General features: G+C 56.5%; 1 protein-coding gene across 1 annotated transcript in view; it reads right to left on the reverse strand.

The window, feature by feature from the left end:
- Positions 1–20,099, reverse strand: part of PRIMA1 (proline rich membrane anchor 1) — a gene marked incomplete at both ends in the record, with an annotated part of 38,032 nt that extends 17,933 nt beyond the window's left edge. Inside the window, 2 exons of the mRNA XM_081106767.1 lie at positions 12,775–12,910; positions 20,007–20,099. Of these exons, the coding sequence (XP_080962893.1) occupies positions 12,775–12,910; positions 20,007–20,099 (229 nt within the window). The remainder of the gene's footprint in view (positions 1–12,774; positions 12,911–20,006) is intronic.
- Between the last annotated feature and the right edge of the window lie 4,974 nt (positions 20,100–25,073).

Genomic DNA, 25,073 nt, shown 5'->3' on the forward strand with positions numbered 1-25,073 from the left:
CGTGCCCCACAAGAAGGCTGCTTCCACTTCCCATGGGCAACTTCTGTCCGAAGGATGCGCATGCTGAGACTGGGCAACCAGCCCCGGCCTGGGAACTTCCTTTTCTTTCTGGACAAGCAGCTCAGTCTCAAGATCAAGGCCACACAACGTGGCTTCTGGCATTGCACTGGAGACCCTTCAAACTTCTGCGTGCACTTCATGAATCTGGGCCTCAAACACCCCTCGGCCAAGCGGGGTCATGACCTCGGCCTAGAGCAGGCTTCCTCAGCCTCGGCCCTGTTGACATTTTGGGTCGGATCATTCTTTGCTTGGGGGTGTCCTGGGCACCCCCAGCCTCTGCCCATTAGATGCCAACTGTGATGACCAAATGTTCCCTGGGGAACAGAATCTCCTGGTTGAAAACCAGGGGCCGGGAGCGGTCCAGGGCCCTTCCCTGGCTCCTCCACTTGGTGCAGAGACAGAGGCCTCCAAGCTGGGCACGGCCAACAGCGCAGACCTGGCTTGGCCTCCCAGAGGGCACCACACCATCCCCAGCCCATGGAAGGAGGGAAGCTTGATGGCCTTCCAGCTGGAACCTAAGCCTCCAAGCCAACTGCCTCCACGGTGACCCCTGGCTCCTCAGAGGCCGCACAGCGGAACTGGCTGTGCCCGTGGCCAAGAAGAGGAGAATGCATTGTATTGCCAGGCACCCATAATTCTCTCTGCCAATGCAGGGGACAATGGGCCTCTGCCACCCACAGTCCGGCTCATTCTAAATATGACAACAAGGAGCCCATTCACTCCCGAGGGGCAGGGGACAGGCCAGCGTCCCTTCCAGGAAACGGGGGCCTTTGGCCTCCTCTGATTGCTGGCAACGGGGACACAGAACCCGGGGAGCGAGGAGCAGGCGTGGCTCAGATTGCCTTGTTCTTCTCTGGTGGGAGGAAGGACAGAAACCAAGGGACGCCCCTCCCTGACCCGCCTGGCAGAGCTTCGCCATCTCTCCCAGGCGAAGGCCCAACGATAGAGGCTCTTCTCAAGCCTCCTGGATGCGCCACGGCCAGGATGGAACCTGAAACCTGGGCATGAGCCACGACCGGGAATCACACCCACAACCTCGGTGTCCGGATGACACGCCAACCAACGGGGCCACCCGGCCGGGGCAAAATCCTGATTTCTGACCACAGTGTGGGCTCCCCATTTTGACCATGCTGGTTCCAACCCTTGTAGGGAGGGATCTATACAGAAGCTCAAGGGGCAGGGACAGAACTGCCAGAGCCAGTGGGATAACTCCCAAGGGGAAGGCGGATAAACTGTGCAATGTGTGCGTAAAGAAACAAAACAAGCAAGAAAGGAATTAGTCGTCTGACTCAATGGCTGCACCTCTGAGACAGCAGTACTTAATAAACGTCCCTGCCCCTGCGGCTCCCGCAGTCTCTCCGGGAACCCGGGGGAAGGTCAGAGCGGTTAATCCCATGGGGCTTTACGTGGCTCAGACAGCATCTTAGAGTTGAATAAGGAGATAAACTGCTTGGCTGGTCATAGGGCCGCATGCTCTTAGAGATGAAAACCCTTTGTGTATTTCTGCCTGTGAGGGAATGCAGGATTCTGCCTGCGGTGGGGCACCCCGGGAGGGGCGCTTGGTTCCCAGGCTGTGGCTTAGGGCTCTGGGGACCGACCCTCGGCACCAAGTCCTGAAAGGCGAGCTGGGCACTTCAGGGCACTGGGCTCGGTCCTGGTGGGAGCACAAGTTCAGTGGAAATGGGGGGAAGGGAGGGAATGAATGGAACAAAATGGGAAGAAACTCAGAGAAACAGTTAAAAATCTCAAAAGCAGTGAGATAAAACTTGGTAGGTCTTTATAGCAATCGATTCTGCCAACATTTGGGCCAAGAGATTGCGAGCACGTTGTGCAGTATCTTGCTTGATGGAGACTGTCCCCGAGTCTAAGAGGATGTGTAGCAGATGTGTTGGTGTCCCCCAGGTCACTGGGCAGCCAGAGCTGATGACTCACAGATGTGGCCACAGAGAGCTGCCCCCAGCCTCAGGCTTCCTCATGGGCCAATGGGCTCTCAGGAAGTGCGATTCCAGCTGAAACCACACCCTGATCGGCTCCTTGCTTTCCTGTCCTGCCCCCTCCCTCCCCTCCGGCCTCCTCCAGAGAACATTCCTTCAATAGTAACACACACACACATCCGAACCCCGGCCTCAGGCTCTCCCTCTAGGGTAGCGGATCTAAGACCGGATGAGGGATGAAAATTTTAAAAAAACACACACAAAAACAAAAACAGGAAGTCTATAGAAGTACCTGACCACATGAGACTGTGTGTAAAAGTTCAAGTTCACACATCAGCACTCAGAGCATGGAGAAGAACAGGAGCCCTGGTGATGGACGCAGAGAGCCCTGTCCTCCAGCCAATCAGAACGTCCACACAGGCACAACTGGAGTCCTGGGGTCCAATCAGCACATGAGAACTTACTGGCCAGGTGAGCTCTGCGGGCCGCACACAGGATGAAGCGGCCCCATTCTCTGCCCCTGGGGGGCTGCCAGTGAGTGTGGCCATCGGAGACCACTGGACCCACTCGGCGATGCCAGCCACACCCCCGAGCACCTGGACCAGGCCTTGCACATGCTGTGCCTCTGATGGTAAATGGCGGATAAAAGAATGTGGACGAGCCCCACGCTATCGGACAAGAGCGAAACAGTCATCGAAAGAGACAGGAACTGTCGCCCACAGCAGCAGGGCCCTCACTGAGGTTTCCAAAAATGGAAACACCCAACTTTCCTAGGGGCACCCGGCGGGACTGGGCATCCGGCTGCTTGGAAACAAGGCCGGTGGCTGCAGTTTCTCAGCAGGGCCTGTTGTATTATGGGGAGGGGCTTCTTGGTGGAGAACTGTCCCTGGTATGACCTTGGTCACCCCTGGCCCCTGTCCACTCAGTACCACTAGCCCTCCCCGAGGCTCCTCCCCACCCCCCAGTCACTATGACAACAACCTAAACATGAACCCTCCCCACCCCAACACACACTTCCACATGTACACTAGGGGGTGTTTTTACTTGTGATTGAGAACCACAGGTAGATACGAGTCAGCTCAAGGGGAGAGAGGGAGAGAGTGAAGAAGGGTGTGTGTGTGGAGGGAGGATTCATCTGAATTTGGAAAAGTATGAACTAGGAGTATGAGGGAGAGGGCTTGAAAGTGAGGGGAGGAAGAGGAGCCAATATGGGGTGGGAGGGGTCAACGCGGGGCGGGGGGAGGGGAGAGAAGGGGACATCTGTAATACTTTCAACAATAAAGATAAATTAAAAAAAAAAAAAAGGAAAGGGAGGGGAGGGGAAGGAGAGAGTGCCAGTTGGAAGGAATCAACTCTCTGGGTGTCCAGTGTCACTACACTTCCAGCACAATCCGAATTTCTCAGTCCTGAGCCCGGCCATCCTCCTGGTAGAGGGACCACGCAGCTGCTTGGCCACCCACAGCCCGACCGGCAGCTGGAACAACCCATTCCTGACCCCAACCTCCAGGCCTCGAGGAGGAGGGGGCCTTCCTGGAAGAGGAGCGCCCCAGAAGGAGGGCGTGGTGTCCTCAGGCCGCTCTGGATGTCAGCAGAGACCCTCGTGTGAACGTCCTGGTTTAGAAGCTTCCCTCGCCTTTCCTGGGTTTCTTCTCTAGAGGTCAAAGGACAAAGGGTAACGTACATACCATTTACAGGTCACGGCCAGTTTGAAGGGGGCCCACGCTGGGACTAACAGACACCACCCTCATCCGCAACCTACCCATATTTAGGGAGAGGAGCGGGACGAGAGGCAGCATAAATCAAGCCCCATAAACCGGGCTGTGCAGGGGAACAAACAGGCCAGCATCTTGGCAGCGTCTTAGAAAGAGATGGCTGCCCAGCCAGGAGCTGAGCACAGACACACAAGTGCGCAGTGGCCTTGGCCCCTTCCCATCTCGGAGATTAATCGTCTTCCAGCACCATGTGCTTCGCTGAACTCAGCTGCTCAAAGCCCTTCGCTCTTCCAGAACCGCCCCAAACTCCTGGGGACACCCTCCCTGAGACACTCCCACCCCCACCCCCACGGACAGATGACACCCTCACAGTGGGCCTGCCTGCCTCTCCCCATTCTCACCTCCTACCCCGACCCCACTCTGCTCCAGCCACACTGGCCCCCGGCTGCCCCTCAGGCTCCAGGTGAGCTCTGGTTGCCCCTCAGGCTCCAGGTGAGCTCTGGTTGCCCCTCAGGCTCCAGGTGAGCTCTGGTTGCCCCTCAGGCTCCAGGTGAGCTCCGTCCTGGGCCTCGGGGCCGAGGTCCTCTCCCCGGGTGCCAGCGAGCCTCCTCCTGCCAGCCTTGCTCCCACACTACCTCCTCTTCAGCTTGCTGCTGGCCCAGCCCCAGCCCCAGCCCCAGCCCCAGCCTGCTGCAGTCCCCTGCCATTTCTCACAGCACCTGCCCCGGCCAGCAGACTGCCCAGCTCACAGCTTTATCAGCTTCATTGCGTTCTGGCCTCTCTTCCCCGCCAGCGTCAGCTCGGCATCTGTTTTGTTCCCTGGTGTATCCCAAGCTGCTAAAATGTAGACGCGCTCAAGAAATGTTTGAGTGAGTAAAGGCCCACCTGCCGGCCATCGCCTCCCCCGCCTCAGCTCCCAGTGTCCTGGGGGCTCTGGCTTGGCACCTCCCGTCCCTAAGAGAGAAGCACGCATCTGTTTAGTGCTTACAGCTTCCTCCTCCTGTGGGAAGTGGGTGCAGGAGGTGGACACCAGCTCCCGTTCCTGATCCCCGCACACTCTCCTCACCCCTCGCGGGGGAGGGGGGGGTGGGGAGGGGCCCTTGTCTCCAGGTCCCCTCGCCTGGTTTTCCCCTCCCCTCCCCCTCTGACTTGCCTTTCTCAGGCTCCTCTTCCTCCCCACGCGCCCCCCCGGAGCCCCCACCCCACAGCCTGAGGGCCAGCTCAGGCCTCTGCCCTCAACGCACACCCACAAACCAGTGCCTTCCCCGCTGTCCAGTGTCACCTTCCACGCCTGGACACCCAGAGAGCGAGTTTATTCCTTCCAACTGGCGCTCTCTCCTTCCCCTTTTTTTTTAGGTTCCAGCCGGAGGCCACCTGAGGGTTCTCGGGTCCCGGCCCCTGGCCCACAGCCACTGCCCGGCCCAGGCCAGCGCTCTCTGCCCTGGACCACCGCCTGCTCCCTGCCGCCTGTCTCCTGCCACTTCCTTCCCGCCCCCAGCCTCCCCCAGCCAGGGCTGTCTAAGGGGACTCAGAGGGGAGCGCTCCACTCAGAGCCTCCACTGCCCTGGAATGCGCCCAAGATCCCCGTGCTCCTCAGGCTGGGCAGCGCCCTCGCTCCTCCAGCTCCATCCCCACGCCTCCTGCGCACGCCAGTCCCAGGACGGGCAGGCTGTCCGTCCTCCAATGCTTTGCCCCTGCCCTTCCTTTTGCCAGAACACAGCCCCTTGCCCACCTCCACTCCCAGACACTTCCCCCTGGGCTCAGCCATGACACCTGCGGGACACCTGCTCCCCACAGCAGCCGCGTGGGTGCCATTCCTGTGCGCGCTGCCTCTGCATGCTGCCCACAGGGATCCCAAACTCCACCTGAGAGAAGACAGAGCCCGGTCTTCGCCCTGTCTAACCCGCTGTGCCACCCTCAGTCCGTGGCCACATGGAGGTAGATCTACACACACCTGTGAGTGAGCAGGTGACTGTGTGGGGTTTGCTGCTCCTGAAGCACATACATTGGCTACCCCTCTGATAGGAGGACACCCACTTGACCGCTGATGCACTTCCCCGAGTGGGAGAGAGGGGGGTGGGCTCCCAGCTTGAGGTCTAGACCCCTCTGGGGCTGACCAGGACGGGGGCACCACGGCAGTTGCGGTGGGAGAAGGCCACAGCCTGAGCAGGTGCTGCTGGCGCCCTGCTGGGCTCGCTGGCTCGGCCTCCAGCTGCCAGCGTTGCCTCTCTGCCTGGGGAGTCGGCTGCACCCCCAGCCCCCTGGGCCCTCAGGTGAGTTGCTCACAGGAGCTGGTGTGACCCCACCACTTCCCAGAGCTCCCCAGTGGGACTGGTCTCCCTCCAGGGTCCATGGTGGTCGCCGGCTTGATATCACCGCCTTGGCTGCCTGCCGCCCTCGCCCCATCTCCCAAGTAACCACCCACACTTGAATTCTTGCCTCGGTGTCTGTTTCCAGAGGAGCCCAGCTCAGATGTGCTCCCAGAGGCTCCCTGGCAAGTGGCAGGCTCGTAAACATGTTGGTCCCTCCCTACCCGCGTATCCCGGAAAGTTTCTCTTCTGCCTTCCTCATCAGGTCACATTCACTCATTCATTCATTCTTTCTTTCAGACCCTCATGGGTCAAGCTGTGGGGACAAAGATGAATCAACAGTCCCGTCCTCAGGGATCAAATCAGAAACTTAATGGGGCAGAGTGCCTGCTTTGTGCTGGACACAGTGGGACACCCAGGATGGATTCTGTAATAACACGAAATAGCCCGCGCTGACAGCGTGACCGCCTGAGCCGGCACTGCTCTGCACGCGGTCGCCTGCAAACAGACTGGACCCTCCACACAGCCCTGTGAGTGAAATTGTCCGCATGAGGCCAGCGTTGTGGGTGTCAGAGCCAGCTCCCACCCAGGCAGCAGGTGAGGCCATCCCCCCACCGATGCTGCAGGATCCCCTTCCGTTATGGGGGCCTCACCCTCCAACACCTGCCCTGTGCTGGGCTGTGGGCCCACCCTGCACACGCCGGCTGGATTCTGCCTCTCAACACTGAGGAGGGAGGCTCCTCGGGGAAGAACACCAGGTTTATGTTAAATGTCCAGAACAGCAAAAAGTAGATCAGTGGTTGTCAGGGACTCGGCGAGGGGGCTGATTTGGGAGGTACAGGGTTTATTTTTTGGGGGGGGAGGTGACAAAAATGATCTGGAATTAGACTGTCATGGTGGTTACACAACATTGTGAATATACTAAAAACTGCTGAAAGGTATACTGTAAAATGGTGAAAATGGTGAATTTATCTCAATAAAAAAACTACAAGAAAGCGAGCACCAGGAGGTACACGTCGGGCATGGACGTGCGCGTTTGCCGAGATGTGAGAGCCCCTGTTTCCAGCTCAGCATGGAGCCCAGGCTCCTCACAAGAATACAAGGTCCTGGAGGGCAGGTGCCACGCCCGGGGCATCCAGCCGCCGCGGCAATACCGGAGGCCACTCACTCATGTGCACGTCTCACCGGCACTTGGCCCCAAGTTCCATGGCGCCTCACCTTCCCTCCCTGCCTCCTGCCTCTGGTTACAGCCAAGAGTTTCAACCTCAATTCATACAAGAATGACCCCCTCTAGGGCTGGCCAGGCATCATTTCTAAAGCTCTTGGGTGATGCCTACAGGCGTCCAGGGCTCAGGTTCCCTGAGGGCAGGGCTGTGACATACTCAGCAAAGGCTTGTTCAATAAATCAATGGATAAAGGTTTTTTTGAGTAAATTAAAGTCCACATAAATCCATCATCTTTTATTTGCTGGATGCAATCATATACATGGAAGACGAACAATTCCATTTATTGAATTGGGAAAGGGAAAGCCAGTACTTAAAAAAAATAAAATCACTCTTTAAAAGAAAGCCAGCAACTATTAAAATTCCTACGATGTCAGACGCTCCAGGTTGGGGACGAGGGTCGTGCTCACAGGTCCCTGTGCTCGGCTAGAGTGGAGCTCAAGGCAGAGCCGGCCCATTTTATGGACGGGAGAGCTGAGACCAGCTGGGGGAAGAGATCCATTCAAGCAAAGGTTGCGCTGGCAAGAGGCTGGGGCTGTACCGGGAGCTGGGCCAGGCCTTCACATGCACTTTTTGCACTCACAACCACCTTTGGAGGACGGAACCTCATCGCTCATGCGCAGACAAGAACACAGAAGCTCAGAGAGCGTCAGTGACCAGCACACAGCTGGCAAGAGCCAGAGCCAGAGCCGGAGCCAGAGCCGGAGCCAGGCCCGGCCTCCAGGTCCTCCTACTCGCAGACCAGGCAAGTGGCTCAAAGATGACAGGACAGAAGTCCTGCCTCCCGCAAATGGTGAACATCTGATACCCCGGTACCCCAATCCATGGTGACATTAAGGACCAACTCAGCACTGACACAGCCCACAAAGCAAGTCATTCAAAGTGACATGGCCCATGTTTGACGCCCACAGCCCCTCCTCAGGGCTCACTCTGTGCAAAGATGGAGCTGTGGGGTTCAGACTCTTTCCCGAGGAGCCTGGCGCCCGAGGAGAAGGCAGGTCCCCAGGGGTGGCCTCACCCGCTGCACCCGTCCTCGGCGATATAGGCCTCCAGGGGCCTCCTCTTCTGCTTTCTCCAAACTTGTCACAACCCAGAAAAAAATCGGGTTAGCCCCAGTGATCGGAACCTTCATAAGGTCCCAGAGATTGTGTCCTTACGAAATGGCAGCCGCTAAAACACTCGGGGGGGCCTCTGAGCTGCTGCTCACCCCGTCCGGGCGCCCCCGGGTCTGCATCAGCCCATTGGTGAGCTCACAAGCATCCCGAGCACCAAGAGGGAGCGCTGGGAGTGACACCTGCTCGTTCATTGCACAGAACCTCGGACACCCCTGCCCCACCCAACCACAGCCGTCAAGTCCCATCACCCCACCTCCAAACCCTTCACCCCGCATCCAGGCCACATCCAGGCTCCTCCATCACTATTTCTCCTGGACTGAGCAACAGCCCCCTCAGGGGGGAGCCAGCCTCTGCAGAGTGTCAATGAGGCCACACCACGCCCCTTCTCCAAACCCTCCTCTAGTTGCATATGAAGAGAAAACCCAGCCCTTTCCCCAGCCTCCAGGGCCCCTGAGCCTGCGTGGTCTGGCCACGCCCATCCCCTGGGACTCCCGCCTCCTGTCCTTCACCCAGCAGCCAGCCCTTCACCACCCAGAGGGCTTCCAGTTCCTGCCTGAGGAACTTGCACTTGCTGCTCCCTCCGGAGAACGACCTTCCCCCAGACCACATCCTTCAGCCGGCTCTCGGCTGACAGGTCATCTCCTGTCCCTGGACCATGCAACGCAGTGACCCCGCAATTACCCCCATCACAGCGCATCATTTCATTACCTTGGGGCACACATTGCCTTCTATTTTCCCGGTGATATCTGTGGTCTGTTCTTCTGTCCCAGCCCCCCACCTGCCCTGGCCTGTCTGTGCACGCAGAGAGCAAGCTACAACCTCCATGGCCGCAGGGACCCTGCTGGCCTGTTCCCCACGGCATTCCTAGACCCTAGCCAGTGTCTGGCAATGGGAGACAGTAAAAAACCTTTGCAAAAGGAATGAATTAGCAGCGACTGGGGACCCATGACATGCCAGGCAGGTGCTAAGGAGCTGGGGCTGTAAGTGGACAGGCAGACACATGGTCATTGTCTGCCTCTAGCAAAGGACCAGGCATAAGTCAAGTCACTAATCAGATATTGCGTGGGCGGGATGACTGCTATGAAGGCAAAGGAAAGTTCAGAGTGTGTGCGTGTGTGTGCGCGTGCGTGTGTGTGTGTGTGTGTGTGTGTGTGGATGGAGGGTGGTGTGGTTTTAAAATGTTCACAGATTCCCTGGCTCTTCTCTCAAGCGGTGGAATTGCATTACCGCTCCTGCAACGTCAGGGCCTCGGCCATTGATTCCGAGGAATGGAGCGCAGCAGCAGTGATCCACGGCATCATCCACGGGCACGGCTCCCGCCTGCTCCTCCGCCTCGCTTAGGCAAAAGGAACCTCTTTCAATGAGCACTTAAAGAGCCCGTGTCACATTTTTTTAAAAAAAGATGTTTTTGTTGAGTTCAGAGAGGAAGGGAGAGGGGGAGAGATAGAAACATCAATGATGAGAGAGAATCACTCATCAGCCGCCTCCTGCACACCTGGTACTAGGGATCGAACGCGCAACCCGGGCATGTGTCCTGACCGGGAATTGAACCGTGACCTCCTGGTCCATAGGTCGATGCTCAACCACTGAGCCGCACCAGCCGGGCTTCCTCCCTAGTTTTGGTATTGCTTAAGCCCCTTCAAGATGGGTTCCTGCTACTAGAAAAGTCCTGCCATAGGACCAAATACGTGTGCTCTCCCCTCACCCAGAAGTGCCCTCATGCCCAAAGCTCAACATAGGTGGCGGCCCCCTCCCAGGCACTCCCTGCCCGCCTCCCCTTCTCTGCAGCCCCTTCCTGGCTTCCTAATGGATGGTCTGGGACCGAATTATCTCAAGATTCCCTCCAGTCTGGTAGCTCATCCCCCATCCCCGCTCTCAGAAAAGTTGATGTTTCTGAAACAGATGTGCAGAATCACGCCATTTCCCTGCTTAACACTTTTGTGGGCTGATCACAGTCTACAGCGGTTCCCTAAAGGAGGGGCCACTGGTCCTTGAGCTCAGTGAGCCGGTTTTCCATGGCACAGGGACCCAAGGGCACAGTGAAACATAGAACAAGAAATTCGGCCCTTCTGATTCTCTTACAAACCTTCTGATTTCTTTCTAGAGAAGCATCTCCGCATGGAACGACCGTGGCTCTGACACCTCACTACCACTCGTTTTGTTTTCATTACACATATTTATTTATTTTTAATTGATTTTAGAGAGAGAGGAAGGAAGAGGGAGAGAGAGACAGAGAAACATCGATGTGAGAGAGAAACATCGATCAGCCGCCTCCTGTATGCACCCCAACCAGGGATGGAACTCGCAACCCAGGCACAGGCCCGGACCAGGAATTGAACCTATGACCCTTTGGTGCACAGGATGACGCTCCCAACCACAGCCGGGACTCATTACATTTATTTTTATGGTCACCTTCATTGACGCAAGGGATACTGGTCTTTCAATGACAGTCGTTATGTCAAGTTTTCTTTGGAAATTAATTTGCATAACCACAAAAGTGAGTCTTTTTAAAGAAAAAAGGGCAACTAGCAGGAGGTATTTGGATATGGTGAATGACGTTTGGCAAACAAGGATTCACAGGATGAAATCAGCCATATATGCTAATACAGTCCGCCCCTTGACCAGTCCTTTAAACCTACTGAAGGGCTGTGACGCCCAAGGTGAGTCTCTCAGAGTCACATCTCCAGCCTTTGCCCATGCCGTTCCTTCTGCCCGGATGCCCTTTCCCCACAACCTCCGTCTCAACCCAGAGCAATCCCATTCATTCTTCAAGGCCTAGGTCAGTGTCACTGTTTACTGTGGCCAACGGCTCAAGGATTCCAGGTGCACCCGGAGAGCTACCGCTATGCTCACTCGGGCCACCCATTGTAGGCCGCTGATAGGGGGCCTTCCCTTGAGCTGAGAGATCCCAGAAGACCGGCTTGGTCTCTCACTGTGTCTGGCACAGAATTTCAATGAAATGAATGGAAGGGCCTCGAACTGGGGCTGTGGGTTCATCAGACACAAGCACCCCTGCAGACAGCACAGGCCTGGAGCCCCAGCAGTGGGAGGAGGGAAATTCTACAGGGAGGGGGCAGAGTGATCTGCAAGGCCAGGTGCCTGAGTCTGGGCCCCACAAGACAGCTCAGGGATTCCTTCAGGTGAGAAGAGGAGTGAGCATCCTGGGGAGGAAGAATCCTGCACAGGCTCCTAACCACCTGGCACTTGTTATAATGCTACTTCCTTAAGTCCCACCCCAATGACTCTGAGTTCGTGGGTATGAAGTGGGTCCCTGAAGCTTCACTTTTTTTTTGTTACTCCTCACCCGAGGGTATTTCCCCTATTGATTCTTAGAGAGAGTGGAAGGGAGGAGGAGAGACTCGGAGAGAGAAACATTGATATGAAAGAGACACATCGATTGGCTGCCTCCCGCATGTCCTGACCGGGGCCAGGGATCAAGCCTGCAACCCTTCAGTCCGTGGGCCGACACTCCAACCACTGAACAACCCGGCTAGGACCCTGAGCTGCACTTACAATAAATGCCTCAGGTAAGGTTGAGGACCTCACTCAGGCAAGCACTGGCCATGGTGTCAGGGAAGCATGGAGACAGGTAGGGGCCCAGCAGACAAAACACAGAAATGCCCGTGACTGTGAAGAGCCTCCAGAACATTGCATCACTGCCTGGACCCCGAGAGCCTGGACTCACAGCCGACCAGAGAGCAAAGCGCCACCAGGATTATTTAAAATATGTCCCAGTAACTCAGAGATGTGTTTACCGGAAGAGATCCACACAGGATCGCAGGCATTCTAGAGCCAACGGGAGCGATCAATCCAGAATGTAGACTCTCTCATCGGAGACCTTGTCCACGGGCGACTGTAGGCAGGGAACTTAACCCCCAGAGGTCAGGACCGAGGCCCTTTCTGAGTAAAGAACCCCTCCTTTGTTTGAATGACCAGAAAGTCAAATTGTTCATGGATGAAATCAAAGCAAACGAGGGAGGGAGGGAGCCGGGGGGGGGGGGGGGGGGGTAGCAGAGTTCACTGCGAGTGGCTGAAAGGCATCCAGGTCACTGTGCTCCCAGAGCCTTCACTTCAGTTCTACACGAATTGCCTCCTTAAACCAGAATTAAAGGCGAAAAAGGAGACGGTGTGCGTGGGTGGGATATGCAAGACCAGTGCCCTGGGCCTGCCAGGCCGAGTCACTCATCAAATGGAGACGGACCTTTATCTGATTAGCTGATGGAGAAATCCTTCTCCATCGCAGGACGTTCTGTGGGGACGGCGTTTTGCAGACTGCAGGGAGAACTTGGGCCTTGGCTTCCCTCCTGCTCGGCCAGTGGAAAATTACCAAGGAGTCCAGGCTGCCCTCTGCCATGCGCGCAGGTTCTCCCTGGGCCCCGAAAACACACGGAGGAACCGGAAACACGCCAGCCTCTACTTACCTGGGGCGGAGAGGAGTCTGGGAGGCGGTGGGGGTGGGGGTGGCGGGGGCAGCGGGGGAGGGGGCCGGCACTGGCAGATGTGTTGACAGCTGTCAGTCACCTTGGAGCAGGACTTCTGGGGCTCGCCCTGCGTCACCTGCAGAAATGGGCACATGTGCCCAAGAGAAGACAGTGAGGCCACTGGGAGCCGAACTGGGCCGACCCCACCCACCGCCCGCCAGGCTGGAACTCGGGTTCTTCCCAGAGGCCAGGGCTGGAAGGACAGGCAGAAGTGGCGTTGGCTCACAGAGAATAAGCGGGAGGCTGGCTTGGCGGGTTTGGTGACTAAGGTTTTATTTCCAGCTCTGCCAGGGACCAGCGATGGGGCCGTCACAGGTGGCCTCAATATGATTAAGAGGGTGGATAAGACCTTGCAGGTCAACTCCTAGAATCTCCCCATCAGACAGATGAGGGACCTGAGGCCCAGGAGAAGTGGCTGCCCAAGGTCCTCTCACCGGATGAGGACAGGATACCGACTCTACGCCCTCAGTAAGCAGACCCAGCCACTTCTCCAGGCTTTCTTGCAACGGAACAAGGCCAAGCTGTCACTTTCTCTCCGGCCACAGCCCCTGACAGCCTTGCTGGATGGCCAAGGCCCTCCGTCTCGGGGGAGGAACCTTCCTCAGCCAGGCGTCTGCTCTGGTGGCCCACATGACCAAGGGGAGCCCAAGGGTTTTTGCGTGAAACATACCCGCCCAGGCCACTTACATCCCTCAACTCCAAACCCGCCCCCCCCCCCCCCCACCGCCCCGCCAAATGCCTGCCCACAGCAAAGGGGATCAGGGCCACCGGGTTCTGCCTCACCCTGTGCTCTCACCCTCAGCTCTGCCCTCAGGGCCCTTCTTCCAATCTGGGCCCTGGCCACCCACCTCCCTTTTCACATGCTGCTCCAGTGGCCCAGAAGGTTCTCCCATCCCTTTACCCCGCTCGCCTGTTCCTCAGCGTGGCTCGCACCTCCTCAGGAAAGGGCCTCGGACCTCCCTCACCTGGTCAGATCTCCTTTTAATAGGCGCCTCTGGCCCAGGTTCCACTCTGGGGGGCAGAAATGTGGGGGATTCCCTGGTTCTTGTCTGTCTACACCGTCGGACTAGAGATCTATGGGGCGGGGGCCAGGCCTCGTCTCTCACTATCATAACCTGGCTAAAGAATGCCAGCCATTTAATAAATACGTGGTGAATGAATGAATGAATGAACAAGTGAATGACTGAATAAATATTAAACACGGGACCAGAATCCAGCCCTCGTGAATCCTGGTCGGGTGTTTTTTGATGTCAGTGTCAGTTTCCTCCCGGTAAACCAGGCAGAGTGGCGGCTCCCAAACCTGACTGCCCATTAGCATCTCCAGGCAGTTTTAAAAACACTCCCATCTGAGCCTTACCCACGGCCAGTTACAGCAGAGTTGCTGCAGGTGCAGCCAGGCACGCGTATTTTGCTTAGCTCCCCAGGTTAAACTTCTAACTGCCCGCGTCCCTCCCTGCTGCAGGGTGCGTGAACCCCCGAGGCCCGTCCGAGGGAACACGCGGACTTACAGGCATGAAGGAAAAAGGAGGTGGTCACCCCACCACCACCACCACTACATCAATAATGCTCACGGTGAATTTCTCTGGCTGTCATTTCGAGTGAGCAGAAACCTAGAACCCCAATTTCCCTGGGACCAGCCGCGCACCGCTGCCTTAGGCCGGTGCAGACACTTCGCTGCCGTGTCCCAGGCCCAGCGGAGAGGGTCCGCAGGACTGGGATGCTCTTGGCTTTGGCAGAGGTGAACAGGCTGGGGTGACAGCAGCAGGTGAGCTGATTTACAGCCCAGACAACATCTGCGAGGCCAGGCCGCTCCTGCTCACCACCTTTTAGTGTTTTTAAGGATCCACTGCGGTTCAGACTCTGGAAGGCAATGTTGTCTCCCATTGGGAAGCACATATCCTCGAGGGTGAGCCTTTTCTCAGTTATTTTACGGGGATGATGAACTCTTCACAGGCCCCCTCCCACCCCTGCCCCGCCTTCCCACCAGTGCAGCCCAGTTCTCCCATCGCCGCTGAGCCTGTCCTCTGGATCCCACCTTCTAGGACTACGGGGGTTGCTCGAGAGCCTCTACCAAGTGTGTGAACTTCAAGCAACGGATGCCATTGCCAAAGCAATTACTTTCCCACTCTCCAAAGTGCAATGTACGCGACAGAGTTCAAGAGCAGCACGTCTGTTTAACCTGGCCCAACACAATGACCTACTTTTGGGAGAGGACGTAAGGGCACAGATGTGTAAGTGTTTAATGCGATGACATTATAGGCAGGGAAAGCAGGGCCAAGTTTCCAGGGTGAAGGGGGAGGAGGCCTTTTAGGAAGCTGTGGTGTCTCGGACAATGGCCCCACTGGGAAGGGGCTGGCACAACCGCTTAACCCACCCTCATCACCAGAGCATCCAGGCTGGGCTGGCTGGCCCTCTCCCTGAGGGTGGGCCCTGCTTGGGCGCCTCTCTGGAGTTTGGTCCAGTGCAAACAGTGGCCGCTGAGCCTCTTGCCACAGACAATTGGCTACTCAACCCTTTATCTACCTGCCAACTTCTATTCATCCTTGGAACCCAGTTCCAGCACAGCCTTCTCGGGTAAGCCACCCCAACCCCAGGACCCTCCAGATTAGACCCACCTGCCCGGGCATGCTTCTTCCCTTGTAATCCCTTCTCTTTGGGGGCATCATCCCCACTGCTTTATAATGTTTGCCCCCCCCCCATACCTCCCCCTACTAAAGCTGGCAGGTAAATGAGTCTGTGCTTTATTAATCCTGATCAAGTGTGACTTCCTGAGCCCTACTGTATGTCAGCCACGGGAGACAGTTGTCATTTCACCATGAGGATAACCAGGAGAGGTAGGTGCTACCATCCACTCTTAGTGGGTGGGACGGCAGGATCAGTGAGTAATTGACTGGAGTGGCACAGGGCCTGGCATTCGGTTGGTGCTCAGTGAAAAGATGTGTTGTGAGATGATCTGCCCACCAGTGTAGAAACATGGGATCTACCCCATCCCCCAATCTGGGTCCACTTTGGGTTCTGTGGTTTGGTGGTGTGGCATTTAGACAAGCTCCTTAGTGCTGGGAGCTTGTCTCAATACCTGGCTTGGTTGGTTTACACCTTAGGGAGTCCCACAAGGAGAAGAAACTTGCCCTGAAGTCACCCACTCGTAGCTGGACTTGACCAAGAAGGAGCAGAGGCCCAGAGAGGTCAATGACTCGCCTAAAGCCCCCAGAGCGAAAGCTGGCATCATGGCTTCCTAGGACGAGTGTTTATTCCACTTTTGCCATCACCTGCCTTCCCTCCCCTGCTCGGCACTCTTCTCCTGGGGCCAGAGTCCTGAGGCACAGGGAGGTCCTGCAACCACTGTGGCACCTGTCACTGGGGTCTGGGGGACAAGGTGCTCCATGGCTGCCAGTCCCCACTCCTGGCCAATCAACACAGCTTTTTGGTCCAGGGGATATTGCCTCCTAAATAGTCATTGAATCCATCCACGTCTCTCCCTTATCACCCTAACGAGGACACCATCATCTCCCTGCTGGGCAGCCCCGGCCTCTCATGGGGAGTTGCTATGTAAAATACAGGACACCCTGTTAAATTTTAGATAAACAAACACGAATTTTTTTAGTATAAGTATGTCCCAAATATTATATGGGGTACACTTATGCTGAAGAACAACTTGTGGTTTACCTGAAATCCAAATTTAACTGGATGCCCTGTGTTTTTGTTTGCTCACTCTGGCAGTACTACCCCCACCAGCCTCTTTGACCCTTGCCTTGACCCCCTTTTCGAATCCACCCTCCCTGCTGGAGCTGGACGGAGACTCTGAAATGCCAATCTGAGATTGCCATCTCTTGCCTAAAATCTTGAGAATCCCCGAAGCCCCCAGGATCAAGTCCAAACTGCAAGATATGATGTTAGTAACTCAAAGCAGTGGCCTCACGCTCTCTCCTCAGGCCTTGGGGACTGTTGCCTCCGCCTGCACACCCCGCCCACGCTTGCCCCCGACTCCGACTCCTTCTTGTGCATGTCTCCGCTGAGCACCACCAGATCCCATCTCTGAGCGTTTTGCTCCTGTTGCGCTATCTTGCCTCTAATTACTTGTTTAATTACCTCTCCACTGCCAGACTGTTGATGCCATGAGGACTGGGACCATGAGGTCTCTTGCACTTGACATAGGGCCTGGCAAACAGTAGGTGCTCAGTAAATGCTGCTGAATACATAAGTGAAGCTCTAGTGACTGCCATAGGGGGAGGTCAGCATTGCTTGGGCCTGAGGGTGGCACTGGGTCAGCCCTTGGAGACCCGTGGGCTCGAATCTGAGCCTGTCTCCCTGAGGATGGCTTTAGGAAGACACCCACAAAGACGATGGCTTCTGGCATCTTTTATGGTGACAGGCCAGCACCACGGTAACTTGATGAGACACACTCCTGTCACACCTAATAAATTTGCCAGCCTGTCATCCTCTTCGCTTGCAAAAAAGGAATCATCTGGAAGTGAACTTAGAAGAACCCTAAATCACAGAAGCTCAAAAGCTCAATTCCAGACACATTAAGGAGAAAAGGGGGAGGCTCGCGGGTGCCCCCACACCAACCTTGCGGCACTTTAAATGTCATCTGACTTTAACGATTAAGTTTCTGATCAGAGGCAGAGGCTTCGGGCTGACTTCAAGGCAGGAGCTTGGTGCTTTGGGGAACACGGGTCTCTCGCTTCACCATTTATCCCGTTAATTAGAGGACTTTGTGAGGTCGGTCTCACCCGTCCAAATGCTCACAACTTCGGGGGAGTCTTCTGGCAGAATGCTCATGAGAGCACAGAGCGGAGTTCTCTACCTCCGAGAAACTCCTAGGATGAGACAGATTTCAGTCTCTCCACTTAAAGGGACATACATGGCTTCATGCACTTCCGGTTTTCCTCTTCTCCCTTCTGTTCCTCCGGATTCAGCTCTTTTACTTAAAAAACAGACCCATCCATTCCAAAGCCCTTTTCCCCTGGCTTTTCAGTCCTTATCGTTTGTAGATTAATTTTCTCAGAGCTTCCAGCCAAGATTTTATCCATGCTACTTGTCTAGAGGATTCCTTTTCTAATTGATTTGCACAAAAATTGATTTGTATTGAGTAACAGCATCTGCAACACACACACACACACACACACACACACACGCTGTATAAGTACTGTCTGGCTGAAGGACACTGTTAAAAAACCAGGCTGTTTTCACAAAATTATTTCTTATGGTGGTAGTGGTGGCGGGGTGATAGGGAGATGGGGGGTGTTGGGGGGGGAGTTGGTGGTGGTGATGGTGATCTCCTGTTTCAACCCAGCAGAATTCTAGTCTCAGAGACAGACAACATCATTGTGTGGCTCTCCAACTAGCTGAAAAGTCTTATGGAAAACGATAAGCAAACAAATGTAAAAACAAAGTGAACTTCCTGCCTGAGGTTCAACTAAAAGCTGAACAAGGGAAGCTGGTCCCCAACCACCTGAGTGTTTCAAAGTGACAAAACCCTGCATCCTGAGGAGGCAGAACTGAGTTTAATAACTGCAGTTTCACACATTAAACAAAGCTGTCAGTTCCGAAAGGAAAACAATGGTGAGTGAGGCAGAGGCAAGCCAGAGACGAGCAGAAGGCAGGCCTGGCGCTGGGGTGGGTGGTGGATCCTGGTCGACCCGCCCACTCAGCCAGCAAGCCGGGCCCAGCTTCAGGGGCCCTGGTTCTCTCCCAGTGCTCACTCAGCCACCATCCACGCAGGACTGACTGAGCTGGTGCCCAGCAGGGCCCCATAACTTGGCACAGCTCATGGACCACGGCAGACTGATAAGCAGTCTCGCCCATCCCTTTCTCTGTGGACTGTCACCCCTTACTCAGATAACCATCTGAATAACCCCAAAACCCCAAATGCCACTGGAAGTGAAGCTGCAAATACCCAGAATGGGGCATTTAAATGCCCAAAACAGTAAAAATGCCCTCCAGCACCTGCTGAACCACTAACAACTCAAAAAGGTGGAACAGACTACGAAGTGATCAAGAGCACCCGGCCAGCCAGGTAGAAGAGCAGCATCACTATCATTAATACCAATAATGGCTGCAGCAGCTACAATGGGTGTTTGCCATGGTCTGGGCACTGTGCTACGTAGTCTCTCTGTGTTTGATCTCATCAAGTACTTGTAGTAGCATAGTCAGGAAGGAGAAACCACAGAGCAGAGAGGCTAGGTCAGCGTGGGCCAACTACAGCCCGCGGGCCGGATCCGGCCCGTTTGAAATGAATAAAACTAAAAAAAAAAAAAAAAAAAAAAAAAGACCGTACCCTTTTATGTAATGATGCTTACTTTGAATTTATATTAGTTCACACAAACACTCCATCCATGCTTTTGTTCCGGCCCTCCGGTCCAGTTGAAGAACCCATTGTGGCCCTGAGTCAAAAAGTTTGCCCACCCCTGGGTTAGGTGCACGGCCTAAAGTTGCCCAGCTGGTACGGGCAGGGCTGGGCCTCAAAATTCAAAGCGGACAACAAAGCCCACCTCTTCACCACTCCACTGTACCACTGACGGAGTACGTTCTGGGAGGTTCTAGGGACCATCCCATTGAACGCTCTCTCTGATCTTAATAGAGTTAACTCCAGCTGGTGGCTGCCTGGCCCCTGCCCAGGTACCCAGGGCGAAGATTCCATTCTCAGGCAACCCTTACAGACGGACAGTTATTTCCTCCGTTCTCCAGGAGTGGACACCACGTACACTCCGGCCACATCCCCAACTCCACTCCCTACACGGAACCCAGCCTCTCCTGTGTTGAAGTCCAGCTTAAGGCTAATTGGAAGCTGACTAGAGGGAGATAAAAGATGTATATTCTTGGGATCCTTTCCTTTTAAGTTCGCAAAAGCTGGAAGGTTTCTTTCCTGGCATTTCTGCAAACAGATGTCATCACTAAGAAGGCATTCCCTAAGCCCTTCCTGTTCCCAGGCCCTGTCCTGCGGTCTTAGGCCACAACTGAAGCCTCCTTATGGAGTTTCTTAGCTCTTCCAGGCCAGAGGATGGGGAGGCCCTAGCATCTTTTCTTTACATAAACTCTCCCCAGGACCAGCCAGTGGGGGCGGCTGCAGGAAGCTGGGGTCCGAGAGTGAAGTGACACCCCGCCCCCACCGGGTCTCTCCCAGGAGGTCTCCAAACCGGTGCAGCCCGGCAACCCGCGCCACCGCTCACCTGCACGAAGCCCCAGAGCGGGTGGAGCGCGCAGTGCAGCAGCAGTGAGGGCCAGCAGCAGCCGCGGCGCAGCACCAGGTCCCGGAGCAGCATCTCGACCCGTGGCACCCGCTCTCGGGGCGAACTGTCAGGGGAGCAAAGCTCGGGTCAGGCGGGCGCCGCGGGCGCGGGCACCATCGCGGTCGCGCACCCGAACACGTAGCGGTCCGGGTTGGGCAGGCACGCCCCGCAGCCTGGGGCCCCCTCGTAAATCCAGCTGCCCCTTCACTCTAGTTTGCACATTCGAAGACCCTTCGCGCACACTCACAGACGCCGGCATCCCAGAACTCACACTCTCTCCTGGCGCACATTCCCAGAACCCTGCGGGAATACTTTGGCCCCCGTGCACCTGCCCAGAACCCTGCGTGCACACCTCGGCCCTGTGCACACCTCCGCACACCGCCAAGCACACGACACAGCCCCGCGCATCACCCCCGAAACAGCCAGCCTCAACTCGCTCCCACAGTTGAAACATTTTCAAACCGGGCGGGCACCACTCACCCGGGGTGCACACCCACAGACACCGCCGTGCACACCCGCCGGCCCCTGCCTGCACACTCGCTGACCCTGCGTGCCCAACACCAGGAAACACACGCTGCGCGCACCCTCCTCGCCCCGCCGGCTCTCACTGCGCACACTGCAACCTATGCACTTCCGTGCGCACCCCATTCACCCAGGCGCGCTCTCCCGAGCCCCGCCTCCCGCCCCAGAGCGCGAGCTCCCCCCAGGTCTCCATCTTCGGCCCCATCCCTCGGGCCTCACGCCACCTTGCCTGGGGGCCGTCCCAGCCGATCCACGGCGCGCCGAAGGGAGGTCGCACTCCCCCCGCGGCAGACTGTTCCGGAGCCGCCAGACGGCCCCCATTTAAAGCCAGCCGCCTCCCCAGTCCCCCGCCCTCTAGGCGGAGCCTCGGTCCTCACCCTGGCGACTGCGCGGGCGCCTGGGGGCTTCGCGTGCCGGGGAAGAGCGCCGGATCCCGGAGCAAAAGTTTGCGCGCGGCTTGGGCCTCCGGGGCCCCTGAGCTGGGGTCCGGGGCGCGGCGCACTCGCGCCGGGTGGCTCCCCGCTGCGCCTGGCAGCGCGCAGGGCTGGAGGGGCGGCCCCCGGCGTCCAGGGCCGGGCGGGCTGCCGAGGCGGGGGCGAGGGCGGGGAAAGTCTCCTCCAGGCCCCCGGGACCAGGCGGCCAGTGCCCTTCCCGGGTCCCCGCCCTCCGGTGGCACCGCGCGGCTGCCCGGGGCGCGGGCGTGCTGAGCTCTCCGCGTCCGTCTCGCCTGCCCGCGAGAGGAAGCAGCGAGAGCCACTGGCTGGGAGCGCCCGCTCGGGCAGCAGGGCCGCGGGCGGAGGCGAAATAAATAATGCACGAAAAAGGAAAACAGACGTGAGCCTCGCCCGCCTCCCGCCCGGGCTGCGCTCCCGCCCGCGCTCCCCGCCGCCGCCGCCAGCGCCGCTGCAGTGATTCCTAGTCTCCATCTAGCGAGGCTATTGTGTACTGGGCGCTTAATCACTTACCCATCCACCCGCGAGGCCGAGGACTCCCAGCTCCACGGGGACTTGCTCCTTGCTTGCCCTCCCCCAAGTTTCTCCGAGGCCTTGGGAAGCGGGTGAGGGCTGATTCGTGGAGACCCCTTTTTGCGCTCCGACCTTGAGGACTCCCGCCCCATTCGGATGGGACGGGAGTCCCCTCTCCTCCTCCTCCTCCCCCCCCCCCGCACCCCCCCCCCCCCCGACTCCTGCCCGCGCCCCGGGTGCAGGGCCCAGGGCCTGTCTCCCTTCCGTGGTCCCGGTTCAGGGACCTCTCCCACCACAGCGCTGCGTCTTGGAAGGAGTTGCCTGGGGCCCCGGGGGAGGAAGATCTCTGCTTTTTCTCAACCATCTCAAACTCCTCTGTCTGAGGCAAGGTTATCAACAAGTCGTCGCCAAGTAGCCCGGCATGTTTCGTTCAAACAAGCTGCCCCTGGCCCGCAGGCCACGCCGCAGGTACGTGAAGCCGCTCTGCTCTTCCGGTGGAAGCGCGTGGCCAGCGCTTGGACTGATGGACTGGGCTTCCAGAAGGACTCCCAAGGCATGGACCATCCTAGTTTATGTACCAGGGGCTCAGGACAGAGCGGAGCTATCTGACACCATAGCTCACCCATGGAAGGGACATGTTCTTTGTTCCTTTGCCCAGTCTCTATGGGCCCTGAAGTCACCCCTTAAAACACATACTCTGTCTGCTCTGCACATGAGCTTTCAGACCCATTTCCCAGTGGCCGCCTTTATGTGGAGGGCTGCCCTGAGGCTCTTCTCCATCTAAGCTCTGCAGAGACTCATCTGAGCGGGGGTGGGGGTGGGGGGCGATGCTGGGGACAAGCATGCATGGGCCCTGTCCCTTCCCTCCAGGAACTAGGGGTCTGATCTGGGAGACAGATAAGACCAGCAGCTCCACTGTCCACTGGCATTCCACTCCCCGCCGTGGCATGAGAAAGGGACACCTGCGCTGTAAGGGTGACAGAGGAAGGAAGACCGGAGGGAGGGTCCCCAAAGGTTTCCAGGACCAGGTGACCTGCTGGGAGTGGGGGTGTATTTCAAGTGTTGGGCAGAGATGTGCAGATTCTTGTTCATTCACTCTCTCATTCACTCTTTCATTTCATGCAGAGTGTCCGTGAGCACCTGCCAAGGGCCAGACATCGCATTGGCTGCTGGGTTCACCATAGTGGACAAATCAGGTCTTGTCACTGCCCTGAAGGGGTCCAGGCTTGAGGGAGGGGAGCTGGGAAGAAGACATGGTGGTGGGAGTGGGTGGGGTGGGTGGAGGCTTCCTAGATTACTTTCTCTCACCAAGAGTTTGAAATAGGAGACTGAGGCACAAAATTGAGCCCTACTGGCCAGCTGAGGTCAAAGTAACACTGAGTATGTTAATGCCTTTGCCACTGTGGCCAGGCAGGAAAAGCTGGTCAGTATACAGCTTCCATCTTTAGATATGACACCAGCCCCTCATGCTTATTCATGCAGCTCTTTGCCACTTAAAAATGCTCTTTTAAAAAATATTTATTTTTATTGATTTCAGAGAGGAAGGGAGAAGGAGAGAGAGAGATAACAACATCAACGATGAGAGAATCATTGATGGGCTGCCTCCTGCAGTCCCCCTACTGGGGATCAAACCTGCAACCTGGGCTTGTGCCCTGACTGGGAATACAGCCCCGACCTCCTGGTCAACAACTGAGACACTCCAGCAGGGCCACTTAAAAATGTCCTTTACATTTTAATCCAATTCTCACAACTCTGTGAGGTAAATGTAATTGCCCCATTTGACAAGGCCAGGGATGTGACAGTCGCTCACCTGGGATTCAGAAGTACTGGCCCCCAGCTAGAGGTCCAATATTTTGGAAGAGCCTGGGCAGGTGTCGTGCATTGGAAAGCCTGCATTATCCATTCTGGCCTCCAATATTCCATACTTGACCCAATCTACATACTTCTTGAGTGTCACCTGACCCTCCTAACACCATGGAACATCGCAGCCTTTCTTAGGGCGAACACCAGGCTCTGTCATGGGTCCCCTCATGCCACGGCAGGACCCAGGGAGACTCTGGCTCCTCTCACCCCTTCTGGACTCACATGGCCCCCCACACCATGGTACCTGGGATCTGCCTACAGGGGCCAGGAAACTCTACTCAGAAATGCAAGGGAGTTAAACCTTGGGGCAAATTTTGACCAATGAAAACCAAGATCTGGGAGGGGCCCAGCATATGGGTAGCAGGGGTTCCACTTGGCCTGTCAGGAGATATCTAATAGGCATGAATGAGCAACTGGCAGTATTTTTTTCTGAAGAGATGGCCAGCTTGGCAACATACAACTTTGTGTTTGCTTTCCTCTTTCCTTGCGTCACTTCCTTTTCCCCCTTATTGTTGTGGCCCTAGGGTTGTATCCCTCAATGAAGTGTTAGCAAGCAAGCATTGCTTCATGCTCTGCTCCCCAGGAACCAGGGGCAATTGGTGTTGCCGTTCTTAAGTTAGATCCAAATATCATAGGAGGGTGTGAGCGACTCTAAGTAATGCCAGGGGTGGGCTGTATTGGAGCCCATTCGTGCGCTTTCTCAGATTTGCTTGGCTCCGTCTGCCTCTTCATGTTGCTCAATGGAGTGGACAGCCGTCACCACCATGGTCCCATCTCCTCAACCACTGGTATCGCAGCCTCCCCCAGGGTGAGACCTGAGTTTCAGTGAGGCCTCCACGGTTCCCACCTTGGCAGAGACCCCAACTGCAGTGGGCCCAAGCCCAGCCTGACCATACTCACCACAGAGATGTTGGCTTCTACCGCCAGTCCCACACTATAGAGCGTGCGATCTGATTCCCCCAGCAACTGTCTGTAGAGGCCCCCCTGAACATGTGGGGAGTTAAGTCCTGTGGTATGAATTTTGATCAACAAGAGAAAAGGGTCTGAAAGATCTGGTAGGTAATCCATCTTCCTTTCTCCATCCATATGGCTTATTCAAATATGTCCTGTGTGTCTGAGCAATGGACCGTGCTCCCTGGCAAAGCTGGGGCCTGCTCAGTAAGCATACCACGCTTCCTTCCCTCCCTGCCTCCCTGCCTATTTCCCCTCCCTCCTTCTGAACCTGGGATTGCACCCCCCAAAATGTGTCATTACATACCCTTTGCTTCGGGCTCCCTTTTTGGGGGATCCTAGGCTTAGAAAGTTCTTAGATGTTTCATGGGCTCTAGAAGTTACGGCCAAGTTCCTGAAATGAAGTGGGACACCATGGCAGCCAGGATACTGCCTGTCTGAAACATCTGTACGGCTGCAGCGGGTTGAAAGTGGTGGTTCCTTAAGCGACGGATGACTTTCCTCAGGCCTCCATTTTTCTACGAGAACAGGCACGTTCAGGTGGGAAGAGCTCCCGCTGGTCCAGACCACAAGCTCTTGCCTGGCAGGCATGGCTCAGTGGTTGAGCGTCAACCTACGAACCAGGAGGTCACAGTTCGATTCCCGGTCAGGGTACATGCCCGGGTTGTGGGCTTGATCCCCAGTAGGAGATGTGCAGGAGGCAGCT

This window comes from Myotis nattereri (genome assembly GCF_964212035.1).
Source record: "Myotis nattereri genome assembly, chromosome: 1".
NCBI lineage: Eukaryota > Metazoa > Chordata > Mammalia > Chiroptera > Vespertilionidae > Myotis > Myotis nattereri.